Genomic DNA, 26,884 nt, shown 5'->3' with positions numbered 1-26,884 from the left:
AAGATAAGAAAAGATGTCTCGGGCTTCCCTGGTGGCGCAGTGGTTGAGAATCCGCCTGCCGGTGCAGGGGACACGGGTTCGTGCCCCGGTCCGGGAGGATCCCACATGCCGTGGGGTGGCTAGGCCCATGAGCCATGGCCACTGAGCCTGCGCGTCTGGAGCCTGTGCTCCGCAACGGGAGAGGCCACGACAGTGAGAGGCCCGCGTACCGCAAAAAAAAAAAGAAAAGAAAAGAAAAGATGTCTCATAAGGTTGTTGTGACAGTTAAATGAAATAATATCTGATGATTAAATGAAATAATGTATGTTAAGTACTTAGCAGAATACTTGGCACCTGGCCAGAGTTTCATTTACCAAAAAATGAAGTTTTCAAGCTTAGGCAAAAAAGGAACACACGTGGGGGTAGGAAACAATCGTTCTGGTTTTAAACATGTAGAGTTTAGGCCCTTGAAAAGCATTTAGAGGCGTGCTGTCCAAAAGAAATGGAATGCAAGCCACATGCATAATTTAAAATTTTCTAGGAGCCCCATAAAAAAAGTAAAAAGAAACATATGAAATTAATCTTAACATATTTAACTTAATTCATTTCATTTAAATATTCATTTAATATCCTATCACTTAGATATTCATTTAATATCGAAAATATTATCATTTTAACATTTCATTAATAAAAAACTGTTAGAGATATTTTACATTTTTTTTATAGTAAGTCTTCAAACCCCATCTCAATTTGGACTGGCCACCTCTCAAGGGCTATAGAGCTTCGTGCAGTCAGTACCCACCACACTAGACAGGCCAACCTAGAAGCTCCTCAGTGGGTGGCAGAGCAGGCCTGAGTTCACAATGTTACGTGGCAGCTGAGGTCTGAGGCTGGATGGTGATAAGATTATTAAAGAGAATTCCTAGACTATGGATGCAAGCGGGCCAGGGACAGATGCCCAAACAGAACTGAAGAGAGACCACTGGTTAGGCGACTAGGAAGAGAGAACCCACTGCAGAGGGCTTTAGAATCAGACAGGCCTGATTTCAAGTCACAGCTACGCCACTTACACCTCTGCCCAGGTGTCAATATTTACAGAGAGAAGAGGGACAGTGGACAGAATAAAAGAGAGGAATACTCATGGTGCAAAGTCCCAAGAGCGGCCATAGAAGACAGAGATTAGCGCTGGAAGAAATTAGGGTCACCTATTTCTACAAATGAAGTGGCAAAGAGTCATGGATGGCTGAACTTCCAGATATATTTGAGGTCCCCCTGAGAAGAAAGGGAAGCTTGAGGGCATCTATTTTCATGAATCAGGAGGCTAGGCAGTCAGAATAAGAGCAGAGTCTGAACATACGGAATCACGGAAATTGGTAAAAGTTTGGAATATTCAGAGAAGAATGGGAAAAGTAAATGACAATAGATACAAGCCAATGAAGTACTAGCATCACTGATGCTGAAGCTCATTACTCTGTAATGGAGTCAATCAACAGTTATTTTTATTTGTTTAGTCTGTTATTTTCTTTAGTGGGAGCAACGAAGAGACAGGTGTATTGATTTAAGATTGGGAACCGGCTGGGTAGGTCATCAAGAATAAAGGGTGGGAAAATCGTGATTATTTTTTTGGAAAGGAGTAGAAACAATGATTAACAGATTTCTACCTAGTAAATCACAGAGAGATAAATCATATATGACCTCTTCTTTCCCTGAAATATTTGAGAATAAGTTACTGAGATCACATTTCCCACAGACAAGGAAATTCTCCTATATAATCATAATATAACCATCAAAATTAGAAAATTACATTTATATATTACTACCATCTAATCCCCAGACCCCAGTTTTGCCCATTGTCCTAATAATGTCCTTTACAGCAAAGGGACCAGTCCAGGTCCAAGCCTTGACCTGCCAGGTGTCTAGGCTCCCTCGGTCTGGAATAGTTTTCAGTCTTTCCACAATTTTCATGACCTTGACCCTTATGAAGATCACAGGCCAGTCTTGCTCTACAGTGCCCTTAATTCAGTTTTGCCTGCTGATTCTACTGATTAGACTCGGGTGTCCTGTCTTTGGTAGGTAGGACTATCAGAAAAGCAACACTGTGTTCTTATCACTGCACCCTATAAGGTGGCACACAAACTTTGATTTGGCCCGTTACTGGTTAATTTAATTTTAATCATTTGATAAGGTGGTGTTTGCCAGGTTTCTTCACTGTAAAATTACTTTTCTTTCCTCTTTAATTAATAAATATTTTGTGGGGAGGTACTCTGCAACTATGCAAATATCCATTCTCATTAAACTATCTGTTTGTTGATTACAGCATGAATTCACGAATTTGTATTTTATTCAGTGGATTATGACCCATCACCATCAATTATTTTGAAATGCAAATTGTCTCCAATCTGCCCAGAGAGAGCTCCTTCAAGCTGACGTTTATGTCTTTTTGACACATCCCCATCATTCTCTGAACAAAGTCCTTCTTTCTGGCTACAAAGTGTTCCAGGCTCATCTTGTACTCTCCCTGCCTCCATCCTGAAACCGGCTATTTCTGCAAAGATCCCTGATTTCTTGTAACAGAGAGTGATATTTAGAAAAGAACTGGGCACTAGGTATATTCATTACTACTGCGGTGTTATTGCTCCCAGGTCCTACACGTGGACAAAGCTAGGAAGTATATGTACATATAATTCATTCACTTTCCCACACACACACCTCTGTTCATTTCTGTCTGTCTATATACGCTCAAAACCAGCAGTTCACACAGATATACCCAATTACAATCCAGTTCCACAGGGTTCAGTCGAGTTTTCTCCCTTTTCATGTTTGTAACTCCCCTTTCCAATAGTGAGGAATCTGACCCCCATCATCCTCGGTCTATTTACTCATTTGACCAAACCTCCCCTCTTTCCCACGATTGCCCTGCCCCCAGGCAGACGCTGGGCTAACACAGTTTCCCCTCCCATCCACCCACCCTCACTGCACAGATGCCTGCCTTAATCAATCCCACCTAACTGCTTTTTTACTAATTGTTCGGCAAAAGAAGAGAAGAGGAGGAAGAGTAAGGATCAATTCTTTAAAACTCCTAGATCTAGTATGCTGACAATAATGTACAAAGGAAACTGTGTTCTTTCTAAACAATTAACAGACAATACCTGATAAATTAGAATAATAAAATTTTAAATTTAAGGGGAAAAAAAGCTACTGGAGATGTTGTTAAAACCAGAACTTTAATTCACTGGAAAAAAAAAATCCAACCATTTTATCTTTCTATTCTTTCTCACGTTATTCTACCAACACTCATGACAGAATTTTACAAAGTGCCTGAAATACAGTAAGAACTTTAATAAATCTTTCCGAATGAATAATTAATAGCAGGTACTAAAATAGTCAAGGAATTAATTACTTGGTAAATATGCAAAGTATCTGCTCACCTGTTTCCATACAAGTCAAAAACATAGATATTTCCTTGATGGTCCCCAGCAATTAAAGAATCACCTGAGCTATCAAAAGCCACATTCAAAAATCGTAAAACTTTGGGCAGGTAGTCAGAAGTGTTGTGAATGATGTTCACTATAATTCTGTCAAAAGAACAAAAACAAAAACCATTCAGTTCTATGTCAAGCATTACTCGTTGTCATGAAAACGATGGATTTTGTAGTATGCCTCACTAATTGTGGCGTCTTCTACCCACCCCGTCTTCCCCCTCCTGCTGCTGCTGCCTCTGCCTCTCCTAGAAGCAACCCTACGAGGATGTCTGAAAACTGTCCTGGAAGTTATTATCAAAGTAGCTACCGGGGCTTCCCTAGTGGCGCAGTGGTTGAGAATCCGCCTGCCGATGCAGGAGACACGGGTTCGTGCCCTGGTCCGGGAGGATCCCACATGCCGCGGAGCAACTAAGCCCGTGAGCCATGGCCGCTGAGCCTGTGCGTCCGGAGCCTGTGCCCCGCAACGGGAGAGGCCACAACAGTGAGAGGCCCGCATACCGCAAAAAAAAAAAAAAAAAAGTAGCTACCATTCATTTCTTTATCAAATACCTGAAAACCCAGGGTGTCAGACACTGAACAAGCCAGGAGCTAAGAGTAGTTGATAGACAGGGGCTCTGCCCTCAGGAAGCTTTTAGTTTAGTAGTAAAGACAGACACTAAAAAATGTAAACACACACATGAAGAGATTTATAAACTGTGATTAAGTCATAGACAACAGGATATGATAAGAAAATGTACTTTTGACTGAGTAGTTAAATTGCTACATCAAGCAACAGACCCATGATAAAAACAATGAATTAGTGAAAAATAGAGTATTATATAAATCACAAGCTACCACATGTAAGAAAAATTTCAATTCAATATCCTAATTTTAAGATATCCTAATGAGATTTTGTTTTTGTGATTACAGAATGTTCCAAGTGTACATGAGTTTTATTTTCAGGTATATTTGTCTAAAGCTATTATATTTTGAGAGGAAGATCATGTACCATGTATCTGCTTAAAAGAAAACTGTTATAAAACTTGTAGCACAACTTAACTCTTTAAAATAATATGTGTTTATATTTGGGTCATGAAGACCAGAAAAATCTCATTCTCTCCTGCAACAAGCTTTCAAATCATGAAATTTTTTATCTTAATTGACTTTCTACGAATTTGAATTTTAATATTAGAAACATCTGCCTCATTATCACTTCATTTAAAAAACACTACATTGAATTAAGTATATCAAACATTTTCTACAGTTTATCTAAAAATAAGGCATTTAGACTCATTGGGTAAAACAGTAAAATTATTTTTATCTAGTCCCTGACAAAGATTCTTGGCTTGACCAAACTTTAGTCAGGCTCTCAAACCTTCTCCTAGGCCCTTCTGTGCACTCCCTTATAAAATCTAATTTTAGCAAGAATGCTGCTTAGTCAGTTTAATCAGAATCCCCTACCCTCAATACTACTGTCCTTGACATCTGATGGGTTCCTCATCCTCCACCATCTCCAAAGTGATGTCTGATCACCTTGGCCTGTCTTCAGCAGGAATCCTGTGAGGTAGATTTAGCCAGAACTCCCTTAACCCCAGATGTTTTCTCTCAGTAATTTTCCATCCACCGACCCCCACCGTTCTCCTTGGCTATAGCTTCCCACTTGCCCAGGCTGTATTCAGAACTGAGCCCAGTTCTACCCCGAGGTCTTGTTTCCTCTATTTCAACAGTCCTGAATACAGTCTGTTTTTACTTTAACTACTGTCCAGCTCTGGTTTTTGTTTGACATTCCCAAAGGGGGATGGGGGGAATAAGTGTATTGAAATAATAAGTAACAACATCAAAATGTTCCCTGGCAATTAAGCTCAGACCAAGCAAAGGACTTTTCCCTCCAGTCTTTTTTTCTGTAACATTTATTGTGTCTGAATTATAAAATTACATGATCACTGTTCAAAATACGGAAAATATGGAAAAACACTAATAATTTGATTATAACCCTACCATCATGATATAATCACATTTAATAGCAAAATTCTGTCCTTCTGATTTTTCATGTAAATCACACATGCAAATATTTATTTTAAAATGGCTTTTCAATTGCTCACAATTTGCGTGACAGTTCTCAGTCCTTAAACATCATAAAAACATCAAATATTTACTGAACACCAAGATGCATGAGACACTAATTCCCTAAGACAATCTTGCTGTTCAGTATGATTATCTTCACTTACAGCCTAAGAGATTAACTTGCCCAAGGTCACAGAGCTAGTGAGTGGACATTTACTTCAACTAAAGTCCACCTGACTCCACAGTCAGTGCCCCTTGCTTCTCTCAACACCATAACAATGGGTTTTACTGAACAGAAAGCTATGTTTTAGTGGAAGAAACAAATGAGAATATTTGCACACAAACTCGTTTTTCATTCTTTGAATCTTGCATGTGTATCTAGATATTTTATAACAGCAAGAAAGAGAATTATCGTGGGTTGGCATAACTTTTACAACATTTAGAGAACATGAGAAGTAAGGGTGCTATTTACATAAACTCCAAATTTGGAAATGAAAATCTCTACTGAAGTACCCCTATTCTATGTTTTTGTTTTTGTTTTTTTTTTTTTGCGGTATGCGGGCCTCTCACTGTTGTGGCCTTCTCCCGTTGCGGAGCACAGGCTCCGGACGCGCAGGCCTAGCGGCCATGGCTCACGGGCCCAGCCGCTCCGCGGCATGTGGGATCTTCCCGGACCAGGGCACGAACCCGTGTCTCCTGCATCGGCAGGAGCCACTGCGCCACCAGGGAAGCCCAGTACCCCTATTCTAGATAAAATGTTTCTTCAGTGGAGTTGATGGGACAGCAGTATTGTTAGGGGACTGATAGCAACCAGAAACCAAAGAAACTAATGGTACAATGTGTATCAGTGTGCCTGGGCATGTGTAGTTGGCACTCAAAGTCTACTGATTTGTGAACTAGCAAGCAAAGGATCAACAGAAAAATTACGAGAACAAGAAACACACTGTAATATGAGTGCAAGTGAGGCAGCAAAGTCCATGGAATCCTAAGGAATTAGAAGCAATAAGATTAACCTGTGTGCAGCAACCGGAACCAATATGGCACCACTTTGGGACAAAGGCTTCCATTAAAGCCACACAGGAGCCTCAAACAGGACAGACACCTGGGAACTGAATGAGGAATTGGGGAGGGAGGGATGAATGGGCAGGGCAACAGCAATTTTTAGGGCAGTGAAAATACTTTGTATGAGACCGTAATGGTGGATGAGTCATTATACATTTGTCCAAACCTACAGAATGTAGAACACCAAGACTGCATCCTAATGTTAACTGTGGAATCTGGGTAATAATGATGTCTTCATGCAGGTTCATCAATTGCAACAAATATCTGGTGGGGAATATTAAGGGGGAGGCTAGGCATGTGTGGGAGCAGGGGGTATAAGGGAAATCTCTGTACCTTCCTCTCAATTTTGCTGTGAACCTAAAACTGTCCTAAAGAAATAAAGTTTATCAAAAAAAAAAAAAAAAAAAGCAGCAGCAACGCTAGCCTTACTAGAAATAATGCCCTACCTTGTAAACCGTAACCCCTTCCTCCACCACTATCACCATCATACACGTTAATACGTAAACTCCAAGAGAACCAGAAGTTTGTTTTGGTCCACAGCCGTCCCTCAGCGCTTAGAAGCTTGGCACATAGTAAGTGCGCATCAAATAGTCGATGAGTGAATGCCTGCCTGAATACAAACAATGATTCAAGGACGGATAAACTGCGGCATTTGGAAGGGGGAGAAGTGCACTGTTCTCCTTCCGCACCAGTTCCTCCTCCTGAGTTCTTTCCCAGCTGGAATAACTAACGAATATTTACTGAGCATCTACTGCGTGCCAGGAATACTACGAGGATTCTGTGTTAATTAAGGCAGGCAGTCCTGGTACTCATCAGAAACTCAAATTCCCTGGCATAAATCACGACCTCCCGCTCCACGTTGATCCTAATGAGACCCCGTCCCCCGGAATGGGAGGGGGGGGTCTCTAAGGATCATGAAACTCAGGGCACCTGGGTTTCTGGAGGTCACCCAACCCAGGTATCCGGGAAAGGATCAGAGCCAGAACCCGAACCTCCATCCGGCCCCCCGCACCCCTTCCCGAGATACCCCTTCCCGAGATACTCTCCAACAGCCCCTCCAACGCCTCGCCAGAGCCGCGGACCCGCCCCTCGCCGGCGGCCATCCCCCTCCACAGCGCGCGTCTCCCGCCGCGGCCTTTACCCCTCCCGAGTGGCCGGGGATGGTTTGCGGTGCCATATCTTGCCGCTCTCCTTGTTGCCCAGGTTTATGCTCTGCATGTCGCAGTCCACGCGCGACAGCCGCCAGTCCAGCGGACAACGGTCCCAGCGCCTTTCCGGCAGGCCCCGCGCTTCCTGCCCGGGAAACTTGAGCGCCGGCCGCGGTTGCCCAGATCCCCGCCGACCGTACCAAGCGCGCGCAGGCCGCCGATCTGACGCGCTAAACCCCGCCCAGGCGACCCCTCCCGCTCCGGACAATGGAATCAGCCTATGACCTTCTCCCTTAGACTCCGCCCCCTTTCGCGGTCCGTTCTCCCCACCCCACCCCCCAAAACCTTCTGGGAATCGTAGTTTTCTGCAGGTGTAACCTGGCGCGCGGAATCGGCTTGGGAATTCTGCTTTCTGGGGGCCTCGCTGGGTTTTAGGCTTTCAACGGAAGCAGTAAAAGTGATTTTTCCCCAGGGCCGCCAGATCCCGTTTCACGTTGCGTTTAGGGATTGAGGAGTTGTACAGACAACTAATAGAGAAACAAGGACCCAAATGCATTGAGAATTGAAGGGTTCCTTTTATAGAACATTCGGGTTCAAAAAAGAACCTTGATGGAGTCCACTCTTCTTGACCTTTTCATCATCATCATGAATGTTGTTTTAATTCCGTAGTCTAACAAGAGGCTTCAGTATTATGGCGTCGGATCCACCAGTCATGCACCAGTAAAGCAATGTCATCAACAACCAGTTGCGCTGACGCCAGAGAAATTCTTTCTGGTAAATATTTACTTAGAACTTGTATAGTGCTTACTAGGTATCAAACACTCTTCTAAGTGCTTTAGGACTATTAACTTATTTAAGTTTTTAAATCCTCATAACAAACCTACAACATTGGTAATACTGTCATCTTCATCTTTAGTGCTTTATGAGGTATAGTGTATTGGTTTGCTGAGGCTTTGTGCCACAAACTTGGTGGCTAAAACAACAGAAATTTATTCTCTCACAGTTCTGGAGGCCAGAGTCTGAATCAAAGTGTTGGCAGGTCACTCCCTCCAGAGGCCCTAGGGCAGATTACTTTGCCACTTTCTGGTGGTTTCTGGCTTCCTTGGCATGGGACCACATCACTCCATTCTCTGCCTGCATCTTCACCAAGCCTTGTCTTTTCCTCTAATCTCTGTCTCAAATCTCCCTTTGCTTTTCTCTTATAAGAACATCTGTCCTTGGATTTAGGGCCCACCTGGATAATCTAGGATAATCTCCTCATTTGAAGATCCTTAACTGACGTACACCTGCAAAGACCCATTTTCCAAATAAGGTAACATTCACATGTTCTGGGCATTACTCCCTGGGTATGTATTTCCGGGGTCCACCATTCAACCCACTACAGGTAGAAAAATGACTTTTTACAAAATTATATGACCATGATATTTAAAAAGCGCAAATTCTAGCAGAAATACAAAACGCTCACAAAAATTTAGCAGTGTGGATTTTTAAACTTTTTATATTGTTATCAAGGGGTGGCCCTGAGAGACAACTCTTAGTAACCCTTTGCAGAGGAGATTTTTATTTTTTAATTTATTTTTATTTTTTTATATTTTTATTTATTGGACTTGAGATGGTAATAAACTGTATGTATGAATGTTTGCTTTATTATGCAGGAAATTTAAGGTGTTAAGCTTAAGGGCACCTAACTTGAAACAGGTCATTTCCCACATTTGTGTCACACAGGTAACCATACAACTTTTTTTTTTTTTTTCCCCCCCGGTACGCGGGCCTCTCACCGCTGTGGCCTCTCCCGTTGCGGAGCACAGGCTCCGGACGCGCAGGCTCAGCGGCCATGGCTCACGGGATCAGCTGATCCGCGGCATGTGGGATCCTCCGGGACCGGGGCACGAACCCGTGTCCCCCGCCTCGGCAGGCGGACTCTCAACCACTGCGCCACCAGGGAAGCCCTAAGTTTAACTTTTTAAGAAAGTATCAGTCATTTTCAAAGTAGTTGTCATTTTACATACCCACCGATACTGGATAGCGTAGGATAGTTTCAGATACTCCATATCTATGATGAGTCTTTGTCATTATAGCCGTTCTAGGAGTGTTGTGGTACTTCATGGTGAGTTTATTTTGTGTGGGATCCTAGTTCCCCGACCAGGGATCGAACCCACACCCCCTGCAGTGGAAGCTCGGAGTCTTAACCACTGGACCGCCAGGGAAGTCCCTTTCATGGTGATGTTAATTTCCATTTCTGGAATGACAAATGATGTTCAGTATCTTTACATGGGATTTTTTTGCCTTCTGCATATATCTGCTCAACTCTTTTGCCCGATTTATAGTTGGGTTGTTTTCTTATTATTGAGTTTTGAGGATTCTGGGTATAGGCCTTTTATCATGTTTATGTTTTGCAAATATTTTCTCCTAGTCTTTGTCTTGTTTTTTCATTCTCTTGACTATGTCTTTGAATGCATAGAAACTATTAATATGGATGAGGGGTTGACCAAGTCAGTCACCGTGGAAGGAAACCACACAGGCAACAGTTGGATGACAAGGGTCCGTTGACATATTGTGTAGGAAAGCTGACATTGCACAGGAAAGAGTTCTGTTTCATCAGTAAAACAGAAATGTGTGTCTTGATGCTAACTGACACAAACCCAGGCAATGTTTTCCGTTTCCTAGACAACTATTTGGCCCTGTAAGGAAAGGGGTGAGGAAGCCAAAGCCATTACAGGTGAACTATGACATAGTGCACATCCCCCACCCTTTAAACATGAATCAGAACAGCAAAGGAAAATCAAAGAGTTGTGCTCCAAGTTGCTTAAATAAATATTCATGCCTAGAGGTTCTCATAAAACATACATGAAAGCAACCAAGGGTAGTATTTCATGTGGAATCAAAAGGATTTGGCACCTACAGTTGAAATGGTACAGTATCAAAGCAGAGGGGAAAATGTGATGTTGATCTTTACAGGCAGCAAGATCAGTCCCACATACAGTGAGAAAGAACTCACATAAACTAGGGTTTCTAAAAGGCCTCCTCCAGACTAAAGGAAGGAGGAGACCAGAGGGTGAAGCTCCCTCTTCTATGGCAGAGTGGGCAGTGGTTGCAAGTTTCTCATCTTTACAGCCCTTACGTGTGGCCAGGAGAGGAGGAGGACTTAAAATTCTTGATCTCTATCTCGTCCAGAGCTGTCCTAAGAAGCAAGGACAGCCTAGAGCCACCTCTGCCTTGGCTGCAACTGCATTATATCCCATCTTGTGGATGCAGCATAATTTAATAATTCCCCTATTTTGGGCAGTTGGGTTTTAAAAAATTATATGCAAACATTATGCCACAGAAATTAATATCTAAGTGTGTAATTGTAGGCACTGGTATAAGCCAGCTCAGGAAGCTTCTATAGGGAAGCTTAAACCTTCCAAATTATGCTCTGCATGTAGTGGCCTATTCCAAAGGCCTCCCTGGGCAGAGGGCTGTGGAGTCAGAGAATGCTGGGCATATTTCCCATAAGACTGAATAACGATTCTTGATTCACAGGCTCCTAATAACATTTATGGGCTCAGAGGACAGATGATCAATTACGTGTGACAGGATGCCAGTAAACCATGAGTAAAATGCCTCTAATTGCTGTAAGGGAGGAAGGCAAACTGATTGGGCTAAGCATTTATTGTCCACTGAAGTATTCTAGGGCAGCGTGGCATCCTTCCTGCCTGCTCTGGGCAGTGTGTGGAGAGAGGCCACAGAGCCGACGGAGGATGACCACTTTCATGGCAGAGCAAAATCTTTGGAGGTGGTTTCTGGGGGACACCAAGTCCACCGTCGCCCCAGATTGCCAGCATTCTGATTAAAGGCAACTTCCCTTTCTACCAAATTCTGTGAGTATTGATTTTTTCAAGCAGCGAGCAGCCCGACCTGATTTGGTAACATTTTCATTGCCCTAAAAATCCTATGTGCTCCACCTATTTACCCCTCCCCTCTCCCTAAGTATTTTTGTGACTTTTATTATATAGATGGCTTTGAAAACTACTGCAAGCAGCTATCCACGGGAGGAAAGAGAAAGATAAGATAGAGATGCACAATGAGGCGGGCTCTTGCACCTATAGACCTTAGAAGGGTGTTGTCTTTGTTAGTGAAGTAGTGGCCCGGAAGCTGGTTCCATCTGCTTGACCCTTCAGAGAATTCTGGGCGAGGAAGCAGATGTGGACAGGTGCGGGTTGGCATAGGTAACCACTTTTCACTTCGTTATTACACAGTTTCTTCTTTGGTCTTGCCTGCTTTTATTTTTTAATCCTATAGAAGCTCCTATTTTAATTTTGCATCAAATTAAAATTTTGCATAAAATTAAACCCTCTAAGTCATAAGTACTGTGAACATAGAGTCCTAATTTCAAATATTCTGCCCTGTTCTCCCCCCAAGTACATTGCACTTATTAGATCTTGTACCCTGACTAGTGGTTTGGAAAATGTGGGCAGCCTACGTGTAAAGGCATGGTACCCAGAATGCCTAAGTACATTGGCTCTAAAGCTTACAAGTACTATAACCTTGGGCAAAGTATTTAACTTCTCTGTGCCTTGATTTCTTCATCTGTAAAATCAGGACAATAATAGTGCCAGCCCCATAGAGTTGTGAAGAATTTAGAACAGCAGCTGACACATAGAAGTCGTCTCCTAGTTATTATTATTGCTATTATTTAAGCCCTTCTAGGGAGAGTACCAATGATATGCAGATACATTTAACAACTGGCTGTCTGGACAAAAAACTCTGGTTTGTAGAATTTGGCAATTTCTGTGGTATAAATACTCCTACTATGGCCAATTTCAAGCTATGAATGTGATGTCATTGAATGCAGAGTTGGAGAGAGATGAGCAGTAACACACTATTATATAGTATGGTCACCATACAGATACAACAGACACAACCTCAGGAGCATGGATAATAGTAAAATGGATTAAAATAATTTAAAAAATGATATGTTTTGAGTATTACCTTTTAAAAAATATAATTTATTTCTACCTAAGTTAATATAATTTAATATTTAATAATTGACTCAGAAAATTCCTGAAAATTTAACAGCTTGCTCTTGTGAGCTAACAGGAGCCTGCTCCAGCTCTGCACTGTTTCTGACTTTCATCAACTTAGACATTTGCTAATGTTTCAGTTGACTTGCTGTGTAACACAGTACCTCAAAACTTACTGGCTTAAAACAAAACTGATTCCCTGTTTTCCGGTCCTGTGAGTTGATGGGGCTCAGCTGAACAGCTCTTCTCTTCCACATGGTGTAGCCAAGCTCACTCACAGTTGCATTCAGCCCAAGTTCATCTTGAACTGGAACATCCAGGATGGCTTCTCATCTACCAGTGCTTCTCTCCATGTGGCCTCTGGGCCTTCAGGAGTCTAGCCTGATCTTCTTTACATGGTACTGGCTCCCAAGAAAGGAACGTTCCAATAGGACAAGCCTGGATGTGTCCATGTTTAACAAGCCTGTTTGTATCACCATGCCCGCTAATGTCCCATTGGCTAAAGGAGGTCACATGGTCAAGTCTAGACTCAGTGTAGATGGGAATTACATGTGTGCAGGAGTCCCGAGAGATGTATTTTGTCAGGGGCTACTAATATAATGGTTGACCACAGATGACATCAGGAAATCCCAGGGCACGTTCAGAGGGAGTACACGTAGGAATAAAGCTCCCTTTGAGGGGAGTTGAGAGTGTTGACCGTACACGTGTGGGTGTACACGCTCGCGTGTGTGTGTGTAGGATGTATAGGGAGTTGCAAATGGAGGAGAGGGAGTGGACAAGCACCACGTATAACTCAGTGGTTCTCATCCAGGGGTGAGTTTGCCCCCAGAACCCCGGAGGACGTTTGGCCACATCTGCAGACGTTCTTGGTTGTCGTAACTGGTGAGGTTGTCATTTGCTGCCAATCGCCCTTTGCACAGGGAAGCCCCTCACCAACACATAACTGTCTAACCCAAAGTGTCAACAGTGCCGAGGCTAAGAAACCCTGTGTGTAACCTCACAGCACGAATGGGGCTGTTTAGTATGTGCTCTCTCCTCCCAACACGTTTTCGCTACTGCCTCTGACAGCATGTGCAAGATACAAAATTCTTTCACAGCTCTCCAAATGCATGTTTAGCCTACTTGGATTGGCTTCAGACAAACGTGACAGATGTAGCCTTTCTGGATCCAGTGCCTTGCCAGGCAAGCATATGCATGTTTGCCCATCACGTCTGCAAAATTCCGTGACTGAAAGAGGTCACACCTCCAACTTCCAGGAAAATATCTCACATGACTTTTCCCCCAAGTCTTCTGGCTCTCAGAAGCTCTTGATACCTCTCTTTGCTCACTTCTCCAGGGAAGCTATTCTGTCCTATTCCTCATTATGCCAAGGTTACATTTGCCCTATCTATGCAAAGGAATCCTCACTCATTAGTTCAGTAAATGTCAATGGAACGCGTGTTGCTGGACAGGGCTGTCCTGGGTGCTGGGGTGCAGCAAGGAGTGAGACACAGTTGCCTTTGCATGGAACTTGCCGTTCTAGTTGGGGAGACAGACAACAACTAAGGGAATAAATAAATGATATCATGTTAGGTAATGAAAAGTGAAGGAAATTTTAGGCAGGGTAAAGGGACGAGAACAATGGGGGTGGGGTGATACTTTGATTAAGGGGTTTAGGGAAGGCACTGTCGAGGGATGCTGTGTGAGCAGGGAACTGGACGCTGGGCAGCAGGGAGGCACAAGGACAGGTTCCCCACGGTGTACTCATTGCACTGTGTGGGAGCTTAGTATTTGGTTCCAGGGCTGCTGTCACCAAGGATCACAAATTGGGTGGCCGAAAACACCCCAGATGTATCCTCTTACATCTCCAGAGGCCAGAGGTCTGAAATCAAGGTACTGGCAGGGTTGGTTCCTTCTGGAGGCTCTAAGGAACGTCTGCTCCCTGCCTCTCTCCTAGCTCCTGGGGGTGGCTGTCAATCCTTGGTGTCCCTCGCCTTGTGGATGCATTACTCCAATCTCTGCCCTTGTCTTCACATGGCCTTCTCCCCTGTGTGTGTCTGTGTCTGTTTTCTCTTTTTATAAGGACACCAAGTCATTGCTAATGCAGTAGTTTAGCTCTCCCTAATCCAGTCTAACCTCATTTTAACTTAATTACATCTGCAAAGACTCTATTGTCAGATAAGGTCATGGTCACAGGTACTGGGGGTTAGGACATTAATATATCTTTTGGGGCAATACAATTCAACCCATACCGTGATGGTTTTGGGTTATCGCAATGACTAGGGGCGCAATTGGCCTTTAGAACAGGGGGCAGGGATGCTAGGTAGGCATCCTGTAGTGTATAAACTGGTCCCACACCCTTTTGAATGTTACCAAGATATTCCTGTAAATGAAAACGCTGTTTGTAATAGCTGAACTAGAACTGAATTCTGTTTTACATATATATAAACATAAAGGATATTTACAGGGATTTTACATTCACTAAATTTTCCTAGAATGCAACTACTGTACTCATTGAGGCAAGATTGTACTTATTTTCTTTCTTCTTTATTTAAAATTGAAATATATTTGACATATAAAATTGTGTAAATTTAAGGTGTATGTACTTGTTCCTTCTAATGTATGTGTGGATGTATTCTTATTTCCTCTTCTTTATTACATGAAAAATGGCTTTATATATATTTATACTATTTTGCACTTTCTCTTTTTCACTTATCAAGGTATCCTGGATACCACTCCATATGGTTTTGTAGAGATCTTTCTTATTCTTTGTTTACAGCTGCATATTATTCTAATGTGTGAATGTATTATAGTTTATTCAATCTATCTTCCATGTATGGGCACTTAGGTTCCTTCCAATAGGCTGCAGTTACAAATAGCACAATAAATAACCTTGTATCTAAGTTTTTGTACAATTGTTTTTGGTACTGTTACAGGTTTATCTTCAGGTTGAATTACTAAAATTGACATTGTCAGATTAAAGGGTAAATGCATACATTGTTTCTATTGTAATAAATTCCACCTCTAGGGATACTAATTTTTGCCAGTCTAATAGGTGAGAAATAGTATCTGAGTATGGTTTTAAGTTGCATTTCTCTTATTATGAGAAAAGTTGAATATCTTTTAATATGTTTTAGGGTAATTTAATATATTTTTTGGCGAATTATCTGTGTATTTTGTCCACTTTCTGTTGGGTTTTTGGTCTTTTTTCCCCTCAGATTTGACAAGTTCTTTATTTACATGGGGATATTAGTCTTTTATCTGTGATATACCTTGAAACTATTTTCTCCCACTTTGTCTTTTGACTTTGTAACTTTTTTGTTAAGCAAACATTTTATTTTTACAAAGTTCAATTTATCTTTTTATTAATTATCTGTGACCTTTGATGCCCTTTGTTATATTCAGAACTTTCCTGAGTTGTCCACTGTTTTGGATAATCCTGTAACCAATGCCAATCCTGTAACCTATGTGGCTGGTGATGTTTGAGTTACAAATATAGCATGTGGGTATCTGTCTGCACTTGTAGCTCTTCACTCATCATGACTTTATATGTAACTGCAAGCAGCAGACTATTTAATTACAACTGCTGATGTAGTTGTGCCCGAACATTTATATGTTAAAATTCATATTATAGTATAAATCAATTTTTAAAGTTTCTCATTTATATGATAATTAGGCACTATATTGATTTTATTGGAACTGTAATTTATAACTTATGATTTTCATTTTGGAATAGCAAATATTTGTTTTTTAAAAAAATTAATTTATTTACTTTTGGCTGCACTGGGTCTTCGTTGCTGTGCACGGGCTTTCTCTAGTTGCGGCGAGCAGGGGCTGCTCTTTATTGCAGTGTGTGGTCTTCTCATTGCGGTGGCTTCTCTTGTCGTGGAGCATGGGCTCTAGGCGCGCGGGCTTCAGTAGTTGTGGCTCACGGGCTCTAGAGCACAGGCTCAGTAGCTGTGAAGTAAGGGCTTAGTTGCTCCGCGGCATGTGGGATCTTCCCGGACCAGGAATCGAACCTGTGTTGCCTGCATTGGTAGGTGGATTCTTAACCGCTGCGCCACCAGGGAAGCGCCAAATATTTGTTTTAAAAAGTGTGCCTTTTGTACTTCCATGATGGTGGAAAATGGGAGGAATGAGTTGCAGAAGTAGCCAGGGTTCAAATCATCTAGGGCCTCAAAGGTCATGGTGAAGATTCACCATCATACTTAAAATAAAATTCAATGGAGCTTTGAGCAAAGGAGTTTTGGGATCTGATTTAGGCTCCTGTGTGAGAACAGACTTCAGAAGGCACAGTGGAAGCAGGGAGACCACTTAGAAGTCGACTGCAGAAGTTCAATCACTAAGGAATAGTTGGGATGGGGGGTAGCATAGTGGAGATGTTGCAAAGTGGTTGGATTGGGGATATATTTTGAAGTTGGAGAGGCCAGGATTTGCTCACGAAATTTCTTCCGTCTTGTGTGAAGAGTTATACAACCCAGCTTCCACCTGAAGGAGCTTATACTCTAGAGGAGACAGCTACACACACACACAAGTAATTATAAAACAGAGAGCTAAGCACAATGATGGTGATTTGTGTACGGTGTCCTAGGAGTATAGAGGAAAGCAGTATAGAGGAACATGGACCTAGGATGGGGGGTCAGGGAACATTTCTAGGATGAATCATAATTCATCCACTCCACAAGGATTTCTTGAGCACCCATTATGTATCAGGCACAGATATAAGCACTGGGGATACAAAAGTGAACAAAACAAAGTCTCCATCCTTGTGGAGCTCACATGCTAGAGGTCACAGTCTGAGACCCTCTTCTTTTCTGGTGGGAGCAATCAGTACTTGTTGTATATGTAACAAGACTTACTGGTGTTACTCAACTGTAGTCACAGGATCCTGAAAGGCCATTCCCTTGCGGCACCTGCATGTTTTCAGAGGGAAAGAAAAGGAAGATGAGGGGAGGGTTTTGGCGGGAGTGAGAGGGAGGGAGGGCAGGTAGGGCTGGATTGACACCTTTAGAGTCAGACCCTAAATCTAAAAAAATGAAGGTGCCTACTCCCGTTTGTAATTCAAAATCAGAAACAACAGATTATCTGATTGGGAGATTCTATCGATAGATAAATTCACTGAGGCCCTGCTTTGCTGGTGTCCTAAACCTGTTCATCATTTACCAGTGAATGGTGAAGAGGATTGGCCATCTGGGTTGTGGATAGGCTGAGAGCCAGAGCCTGTCCCTACAAGGAAACAGGAATTTGATTGGGAACTCAGCTGGAGGTGCTGGGGATCTGATTCTTCTTCAATGCTATGCAGATTGCTCTGAACTTGAATTAGGGTCCAAGGGCTAAGGGCTGTGAGCTAAGGGCTCTCTATGCAGAAGGGCTCTACCTAAGACAAAACCCCTGAGGACACCAGACCGGGCATATCTCTTTAAGCCTTAACAATTGCTAATTGGGTTTCAGCCCAATTTTAAGAGCTCAAGGGAAATGACCCTGTAGCCTAACTAAGTTTTCTGTGGGTGAAAAGCAATATGACAATATGAAGTAAGTGGGCAGATCGAGGTTTTGTTGGGCCTGAAGATTATACAATTTGAGGGGCCCTCTTTAAGCAAAAAACGTAAAATTATGAACACAAAATCAAGCGAAAGCCTTGGAAGAGCCGTGTAAGTGAGGGGTCTGGTAGCCTATTGTTGATTAGCTTTACAATCAGGTGATCTCTGGGAATAATAGTCATAAGGATGTTTGTATCCTTTCATCTCAGAATCTCACTCCTAGAAATCTGTTCCAGAGAATTACTGAGAGGCAGCGTGGTACAGTAGTTAAGAGCAAGATAAAATGCAAGGTCCCTTCAGTAAACGACGAAGTCTTGTCTAATTCTTCCTTTCTCTCTCTGAACTTCTGCCCAACTCCCTCTCCACTCGGCCACACTGGTCTCCGTGCTGTACCGCCTCCGTTCCAGGCACCATCCCACTTCTGGGCCTTTGCTGGTCCTTCTACCTGAACTGCTGTTCCCCCAGATATCCACATTGTTTTGCTCTTTCACCTCCTTAAGACCTTTACTCAGATATCTCCTGAGGTCACAGTGAAGCCTTTCCTGACCAATCCAAATCTCCTTCTCTTTATTTTTTTTTCCCTAGCATTTATCAACAGTTTTCTACTAAACTTCTTACTTTTACCCTTTTCAACTGTCTTTCTACATCCTGTAGGATGTAACCTCTAAGAGGACAGAAGTATTTGTCAATTTGGTTTACAGCACAAGAGTGCCCGGTACAGGGCTTCCCTGGTGGCGCAGTGGTTGAGAGTCCGCCTGCCGATGCAGGGGACGCGAGTTCGTGCCCCGGTCCGCGAAGATCCCATGTGCCGCGGAGCGGCTGGGCCCCTGAGCCATAGCCGCCGAGCCTGCGCGTCCGGAGCCTGTGCCCCGCAACGGGAGAGGCCACAACGGTGAGAGGCCCGCGTACCGCAAAATAAATAAATAAGAGTACCCGGTACAGTAACAAGCTCCTGTGGTCTGATTTTTGGTGTTTTTCCCCAAATTCCCCCCAAAGTGCTGAACCCTACTTGCCCAATGTGACGGTATTAGGAGGTGGGGCCTTTTGTAGGCTCCACCCTCATGATGAGGGTAACACCCTTATGAAAGAGACCTGGGAGAGCTCCCTTGCCCCTTCCACCAATGTGAGGATGTGATGGAGAAGTCTGCAACATGAAGAGGGCCTTCACCAGAACCTGGTCCTGCTGGCACCCTGGTCTTGGACTTCCAGCCTCCAGAACTGTGAGAAGTAAATTTCTGTTGCTTATAAGCCACCCAATCTATGGAACTTTCTTATAGCAGCTGGATCAGAGTAAGACACAAGTATTTGACAAAAAGCTGTTGAAGGGCCGAATTAAAGAGCGCCGCCTTTGAGTTCAGATAGACCTGGGTTTAAATCTTACCTACGCATCTGCTGGCAAGTGGCGAGTGACTTCACTTTTCTGAGGCTGTTTCTTCATTTATTTATTTATGTTTTAAATATGTTTTCCCTTCTATTCTTTATTTTTTATTATTATTTTGGGCTGCGTTGGGTCTGTTGCTGTACGGCCTTTCTCTAGTTGCGGTGAGCGGGGGCTACTCTTCGTTGCGGTGCGCGGGCTTCTCATCGCGGCGGCTTCTCTTGTTGCGGAGCACGGGCTCCAGGCGTGCGAGCTTCAGTAGTTGTGGCACGCAAGCTTAGTTATTCCGCGGCGTGTGGGGTCTTCCCGGACCAGGGATTGAACCTGTGTCTCCTGCATTGGCAGGCGGATTCTTAACGGCTGCACCACCAGGGAAGTCTCCTGTTTCTTCGTTTATAAATGGAAATAAAAGTACCTCCTAGGGTGATGTGTTCTTGCAACGACTAATGGATAAAATTCCAATCAAACTGTTAACACTCAGTAAATGTTAGCTATTAGTGAAAAAAACAGTTAACAATTTTATACAAAGACGTATATGCATAAAGATTTTCAAATTGTCAACACACAAAATTAATCAATAGTCAATCTAAGAAAGAAAGGAAAATTTTATTCGAGCCAACCTGAGGATTAGAACCCGGCAGTCTTTCCGAAAGCTCTGAGGACTGTTCTGCCCATTAGAGGTCAAAGCACACATATAAGTTTTTGAGACAAAGTGTTATACATCAAATGACATATTATTGACAGTTAGTGAGTCATAGTCATCGTGGCTGTTACACGATTAAGATAGGGAATTCCCTAGCAGTCCAGTGGTTAGGATTTTGTGCTTTCACTGCCGAGCGCGCCCAGGTTCGATCCCTGGTTTGGGAACTAAGACCCCACAAGCCATGCAGTGCAGCCAAAACAGAAAGATTAGGATGGACTGTTATCTCCTAAGGAGGTCTGGTTAATGCAGATGCACAATACACACTAAAGGGGAGGGAGGAGGCCCAAAAGGGCAGAGAGAAATTTTACATTTAAATTCTCATCTTGTCATAAAATATGAATTTTATTTTATCAAAGCTATATTTAGTGTTGAAAAACAAACAGGAAAATAGTCAAAAGATTATACTACATCACTAGCAGAATATTATTTAGTCATCAAAATGATAATTATGAAGGCTCTGTAGAAAGAGGGAAAGCTTTTTTTATATAAAGTTAAATGAAAAGACCAGACAACAGTTTGATATGGACAAAAACTAGGAGATAGTAAAATTTATTGTCTCTTCAAAAAACATCCTCCCTCCCCCAAATCCTCCTCTAATTACTCTATTCCTTCCCAGAAAACAATCTACCCGTAAAGTTTTTAACTACAAAACCCTCAGTTTTGTGATATTGTGACATAATAAGAAATATGTACCTGGTCTTTGTCCCTGGTTCCTGGCACAGAGCTTCTAAAACCCTTGTCATCTCCTGAGTGATGGGGAGGAGAGGAGCATCTTTTGTTATTCATAAGCCCCTTTCTACCACACCTGAATTTCTGTTAAAGCGGTGACTCTTGGAGGTTGGGGGCTGGTACCGGAGGCACCAACCCTGTGATTAGAGGGTTGGAACTTTCATCACCACCCCCCAACCTCCAGCGAGGGGAGAGAGACTGGGAATCAAGTTCAGTCACAAGGGCTGATGATTTAATCAATCATGCCTGCGTAATGGGACCTCCATAAAATCCCTAAATGAAGGGGTTCAGAGAGTTTCCAGGTTGGTGAACACATCGAGGACCTGGGAGGCTGGTGGGCCCGGAGAAGGCAGGGAAGCTCCAGTACCTTCCCCGTACCTTGTCCTATGCATCTCTTCCATTTGGCTTTTCCTGAGTTGTATCCTTTAATAAACCGGTAATAAGTTGTTTCCTGTTATGGGAACAGGCTCGGTGCCTTTGCAATGGCTCAAGGCCCTGGCTAATGTGCCTTTCACCAGATGTATCACCAACTGAAGGCCTTTGAGAGTTCTTCCTGTGCTTTAATTCTAGTGGAATGTCTATGTCATCGGTGATGACTTTGGTCCAAGGTCAACTGATAAGAATCTGTATTTCAATACACGTCACAGCCTAACACTGACATTAGCTTGAGCAGCTTTTTCTTCGATTTAGAGGGAAGGCATTTCAGATCCTTGCAGGCCTTCCTCAAGGCATATCTTGAATATCATTCACTATTGTTCTGCTTATGAATATAAATCATGAGTATATGAATATATATATTGAATGTATATTATGAACAGCAATAATTATTGTTGGATTATTGTTATTCTGATGATTTTGGTTTGCAGAATTGTTAGTCAAGACAAGTTTGATATTAAAGGGATTCTTTTTTCCCCAAATACTTCTACACAAACTCTGGTCCAGCCAGCCTGGTTTAATCATCTATGAAACACTGAGTGAGTCCCATGTGCTGGTCCTTTGTGTTGGCTACTAGAATAAAACCAGTACCTATGAGATGCTTTTGAGTTTATAAAAAGCCTTCATTATTTTCACAGAGGTACAGCAGAGTGGTTTAAAAGATGGACTCAAGTCAGATAGACCTAGATTTGAATCACCACTCACAATTATGTGACTTTGGATAAATTAATCTCTGTCTCTGTAATAATAGTACCTGCCTATGGGGGTTAGTGTAACCAAGCAGGACTCTATGAAGCCTTCCCAGAATAGACCTCCACCCTTGTCCTCCGCCTACATTTTGTCTGTAGAAATACTTCAGTCAAAGAATAAATTTAATCAGAGAAGTGAGAAAATGCAGAAAGGAAAACAGTCAAGCAAGATAAAATAATAATACTTTAGCCATTAAACAAAGTCAAGGACCTTTAGTTCTTCCTCAAGGACTATAGATAATATTCTGAGCCATGGCCTTTGAGCTGTTTTGCAGATACTGAAACCCCCAACCAGGTGGGAGAAGTTAACTGCATGCTGCCCACAGACACGTAGACCCCAGACCGATTGGAACCAGAAGGTTGATGATGCTGACTCCTGATTACCTCACCACCAACCAATCAGAAAAATGTCCACGAGCTGACCACTCCCTGCTCCTTGGACACTATAAAGCTCACTACCCCCTCCAGGGTGGGACACACAGTTCTGAGGGCAATAGCCTGCTGTGGTCCCCTTTGCCTGAAAGCAATAAAGCTATTCTTTTCTGCTTCACCCAAAACTCTATCTCTGCGTTTCTAGTGGCACCGGTGAACAGAGGCCGAGTTTCGGCAACATTAGTGTGAACATTAAGAGGGATGATGCCCAGGGACTTCCCTGGTGACGCCGTCGTTGAGAGTCCACCTGCCAGTGCAGGGGACACAGGTTCGAGCCCTGGTCCGGGAAGATCCCACATGCCGCGGAGCGTCCAAATGCATGCACCACAACTACTGAGCCTGCGCCCTAGAGCCCTCGAGCCACAACTACTGAGCCCACGTGCCACAACTACCGAAGCCCACGCGCCTAGAGCCCGTGCTTCACAACAACAGAAGGCTGCGCACCGCACCGAAGAATAGCCCCCGCTCACTGCAACTAGAAAAAGCCCATGTGCAGCGACGAAGACCCAACGCAGCGAAAAATAAATAAATACATTTATTTATTTTAAAAAAAGAGAGAGAGAGAGAGAGATGATGCCAGAAAGCACAAGTACAGAGCTTGGTAAACAGCAGGCTCTCAATTAAAACAAACAATCAACAACCTCGATGTAGGTGGCAGGTAATACTATTTTCCCATTTGGATGAGTCAGCTAAAAGGCTAGTTACTTGCCCATGGTCACACAATCAGCAGAGGACAGAGGCAGGACTGGAATCCAGGTTGATTCCTTTACAGTGTGTAGAAGAAGGCTCTTTAGTACGTACACACACACACACACACACACACACACACACACGTGCACTAATCAGAATAACAAATGGGAAACGCTTTATGTGCTATTTACTAATCCTCTTGTTTCCCAGCCCGGTGTGCCCAAATAAAAAAAATTTCCCAGGCTTAGGACTACAAATATAGTACTGGTTCTGCCAGCCATAACAGAGATAAACTATTATTCTTGCCATAGCTTCTTCATCTGCAAGATGGGGCTAACAAAACCGCCTACTAGTTAAGATAAAGAGTAATTACATCTTTGCAATGTGCTTTGGATTTCTTGAAGATAGAAGGCACTAACGTGGCAGACATCCCACTAGGATGGTGTTCCTATATAACTGTTGTGACAGAAAGATATTTAAATCATCAGTTCCCTGTCTGTCAGCATCACTCAGCAGCACGGTGCTGAGCTTATCACCAGGCAATGATGTGTTCTCCGTTGTTGGTCTCCCTCCAGTTTCTTTTTTTTTAGAGAAACAATAGGAAATATATTTCAATTACAACGGGAGAGACATTGTTGAGGTTATCTTTTCTATTTCTCAATCTTTCTGAAGATGTTGACATTGAACCTATTCCTTTCTGAACAAACCTCCTTTCTACATATTTTTAAAGTTAACTTAAAAACACATAGTACATATAATTGGAATAAAATTTAAAAGGCACAAAAGGATATGCAATGAAACACCTCCTTCCCACTCCTGTCTCCCAGTCTCTGAGTTTCCCTTCCCGAAGGTAACCACTGTTTCAAGCAAATACTGTGTGTATATTTTTGTGTGTGCCTTCTGTACAATTCATCTGTGTAATGGCGTAGCATGTGTGTTGTACTGTTACTCTTGTATTAATGCTGTATGTTATTAGAGATTATTCCATGTGGGGGCCATACAAAATTATTTTTTTCCAATAAAGTTTGTATAGTATTCAATTATATGGATAAAGTGGTTTATTTCATCAGTTTCTTATTGACAGATATTCAGCTATTTCCAGTCTTTTGCTATTTCAGAAAATGCAGCAATGATTATCCCTGCACATTAAAAAAAAAGTTTGAGTGTACCTAAAATTTAAATTCCTAGAAATGAATTTAAATATTGCCAAATTGCCTGCTGGAGGGGTACCAATATATATGCTCATCAGTAATTCATGAGAGCGCCTGTTTCCTTACCACCTCCACATTTTTTCCTAGAATGTAGCCTGGTATCATTACCTGCATGTTTTTACATGACGGCTTGTGGTGATGACAGTAGCACAGGAACTTTCTTACAAGCTTAGTGATTGAATTCTAGAGCAGGCTATCTGGAGCACTGGGGAAGTCCTCTATTTAAGATAGCTAAGAATTAAACACCTTTGTGTTTTAGGCCCAGAACAGTTTATCACAATATAGAGTGATTTTATAATAAAGAGAAACGGGAAAATCCTGAATGTCCATCTAGTCTGATGGTTCTCAAAGAATGGTCTGCAGATAACTTGCATCAGAATCACATGGTGGGAGGGGGAAGGGCTTTTGAAAATGCCGATTTCTAGCACCACCTCAAGCTTATGAAACTTGAAATCCCTGGGGATGGGCCAAGTTCTCACTGGTGACCCTTATACTCACTCTCATTTGGAAACACTGCTCTGTCATTAAGGTAGGACAATTTCAAGGCAGACAAGCACTCTTACCGATTAACTTGTTTAAATTACAAAAGTGATAGATACATTTTCATTTTAAACATTTCAAAAGGAGAAATAAGTGCAAAGATAATTGTAATAAGTATACTGCTTCAAGCACTAGACATGAATTTGTCTGTTGTACATCTTCACAACAATCCTATGAATTACCTCCTGCCCACCCATTTTACAGATGAAGAGACTGAGATACAGAGAGGTTTTTTTTTTTTTTTTTTTTTTTTGCGGTACAAGGGCCTCTCACTGTTGTGGCCTCTCCCGTTGCGGAGCACAGTCTTCGGACGCACAGGCTCAGCGGCCATGGCTCACGGGCCCAGCCGCTCCGCGGCATGTGGGATCTTCCTGGACCGGGGCACGAACCCATGTCGCCTGAATCAGAGGCGGACTCTCAACCACTGCGCCACCAGGAAAGCCCCAGAGAGATTTTTATTTTATTTTTGGCTGCGTCATGCAGCATGCGGGATCTTAGTTCCCCATCCAGGGATCGAACCCATACACCCTGCTGTGGGGGGCGTGGAGTCTTAACCACTGGACCGCCAGGGAAGTCCTGAGGTTTCATTTTAAAAACATGATATTGCTAATAAGTGGCATAGCCACAATTTAAGCTTGTGTTTCTAAACCCTGAAGTTGAATTCCAGAGCACACACTCAGTGAATTCTAGAGCACAACCCAGAAATAAATACTGACAAACACTGGATGTATGTTGTTTTATCCTTGTTTTTTTTTCTCACGCACCTTACTTATGATTTCATCAGAGAAACCTTATTTAGCTCTCCACCTAAGGTAGATAACCCATTTTTTTCTCACTGTACCTTGGATGCAATGGGTAGTAGGGAAAAGAAAATGGGTGATGTAGAGAAGGAAACTTAGGCGAGATTTCTAAATATCTATTTATACAACGTACTAGCTTTTCTTTTATATCAAAATGATCTTATAAGGTTGTACCAATTTACATTCCCACCAGCTTTGTACGGGTGAGACGTTTCTTCATATATTTACTATGCTTCATATTCCTTAGGTCCCCGAATATTGTATTGTCTCATTAGACTATGGAATATTTAGTGCCTTTTTGTTCCGTAAAAAATGCTGTTGTTAATTAATGTCAAGGACATGGTGCTAAGAAGTGTTCTCTAAAATAACAGATTGGCAGAAACTTTGCTGTTTGAAGTCAGTGTGGATGGAACACCGCATTCTTGCTGAAGGACCTGAGGCATACGGGTCATTTTGACACAGAATTTTAAATCCAGGTGCAAAGCTTTAGATAAGGAGTTTTCAGACCCACATTCCACACTTATTTTTTTTTTAATGATACGAGTACTGTATATTTTTTAAATTTTATTTTTATTTATTTTTTATTTTTGGCTGCTTTGGGGTCGTCGTTGCCGCACGCAGGCTTTTCTCTGGCTGCGACGAGCAGGGGCTACTCTTCGTTGTAGTGTGCAGGCTTCTCATTGCGGTGGCTTCTCTTGTTGTGCAGCACGGGCTCTAGGCACGCGGGATTCAGTGGTTGTGGCTCGTGGGCCCTAGAGCGCAGGCTCAGTAGTTGCGGCACACGGGCTTAGTTGCTCCGCGGCGTGAGGAATCTTCCGGGACCAGGGCTCGAACCCGTCTCTCCTGCATTGGCAGGCGGATTCTTAACCACTGCGCCACCAGGGAAGCCCCACACTTATCTTAATTTTGAGATTTCTAAGGAAAGAGGACCCTGGGTCTGCTTTTCATCTCAGGCTTAGGCCTGATGTTAACACTTTTACA

At 42.7% G+C, this 26,884-nt stretch overlaps 1 protein-coding gene across 5 annotated transcripts in view; it reads right to left on the bottom strand.

Moving 5' to 3' along the window:
• The window catches only part of TBC1D31 (TBC1 domain family member 31), a 62,873-nt gene extending 54,906 nt beyond the window's left edge, over positions 1 to 7,967 (bottom strand). Inside the window, exons 1-2 of one of the 5 annotated variants that reach the window (XM_067017440.1) lie at positions 7,708 to 7,962; positions 3,408 to 3,554 (exon numbers count right to left, since the gene is read on the bottom strand). In XM_067017440.1, coding sequence (XP_066873541.1) covers positions 3,408 to 3,554; positions 7,708 to 7,784 — 224 coding nt within the window. In that variant the 5' untranslated portion in view covers positions 7,785 to 7,962. Of the gene's footprint in view, positions 1 to 3,407; positions 3,555 to 7,707 lie in introns of all 5 variants that reach the window. The other 4 variants (XM_067017441.1, XM_059042782.2, XM_067017442.1 and 1 more) reach the window with 4 other exon arrangements.
• Positions 7,968 to 26,884: the final 18,917 nt, after the last annotated feature.

The sequence above is a fragment of the Kogia breviceps genome, chromosome 17 (genome assembly GCF_026419965.1).
Source record: "Kogia breviceps isolate mKogBre1 chromosome 17, mKogBre1 haplotype 1, whole genome shotgun sequence".
In the NCBI taxonomy this organism is placed as follows: domain Eukaryota; kingdom Metazoa; phylum Chordata; class Mammalia; order Artiodactyla; family Physeteridae; genus Kogia; species Kogia breviceps.
The sequence above is the reverse complement of the archived record's forward strand: the minus strand, read 5'-3'. Positions and strand labels throughout refer to the sequence as shown.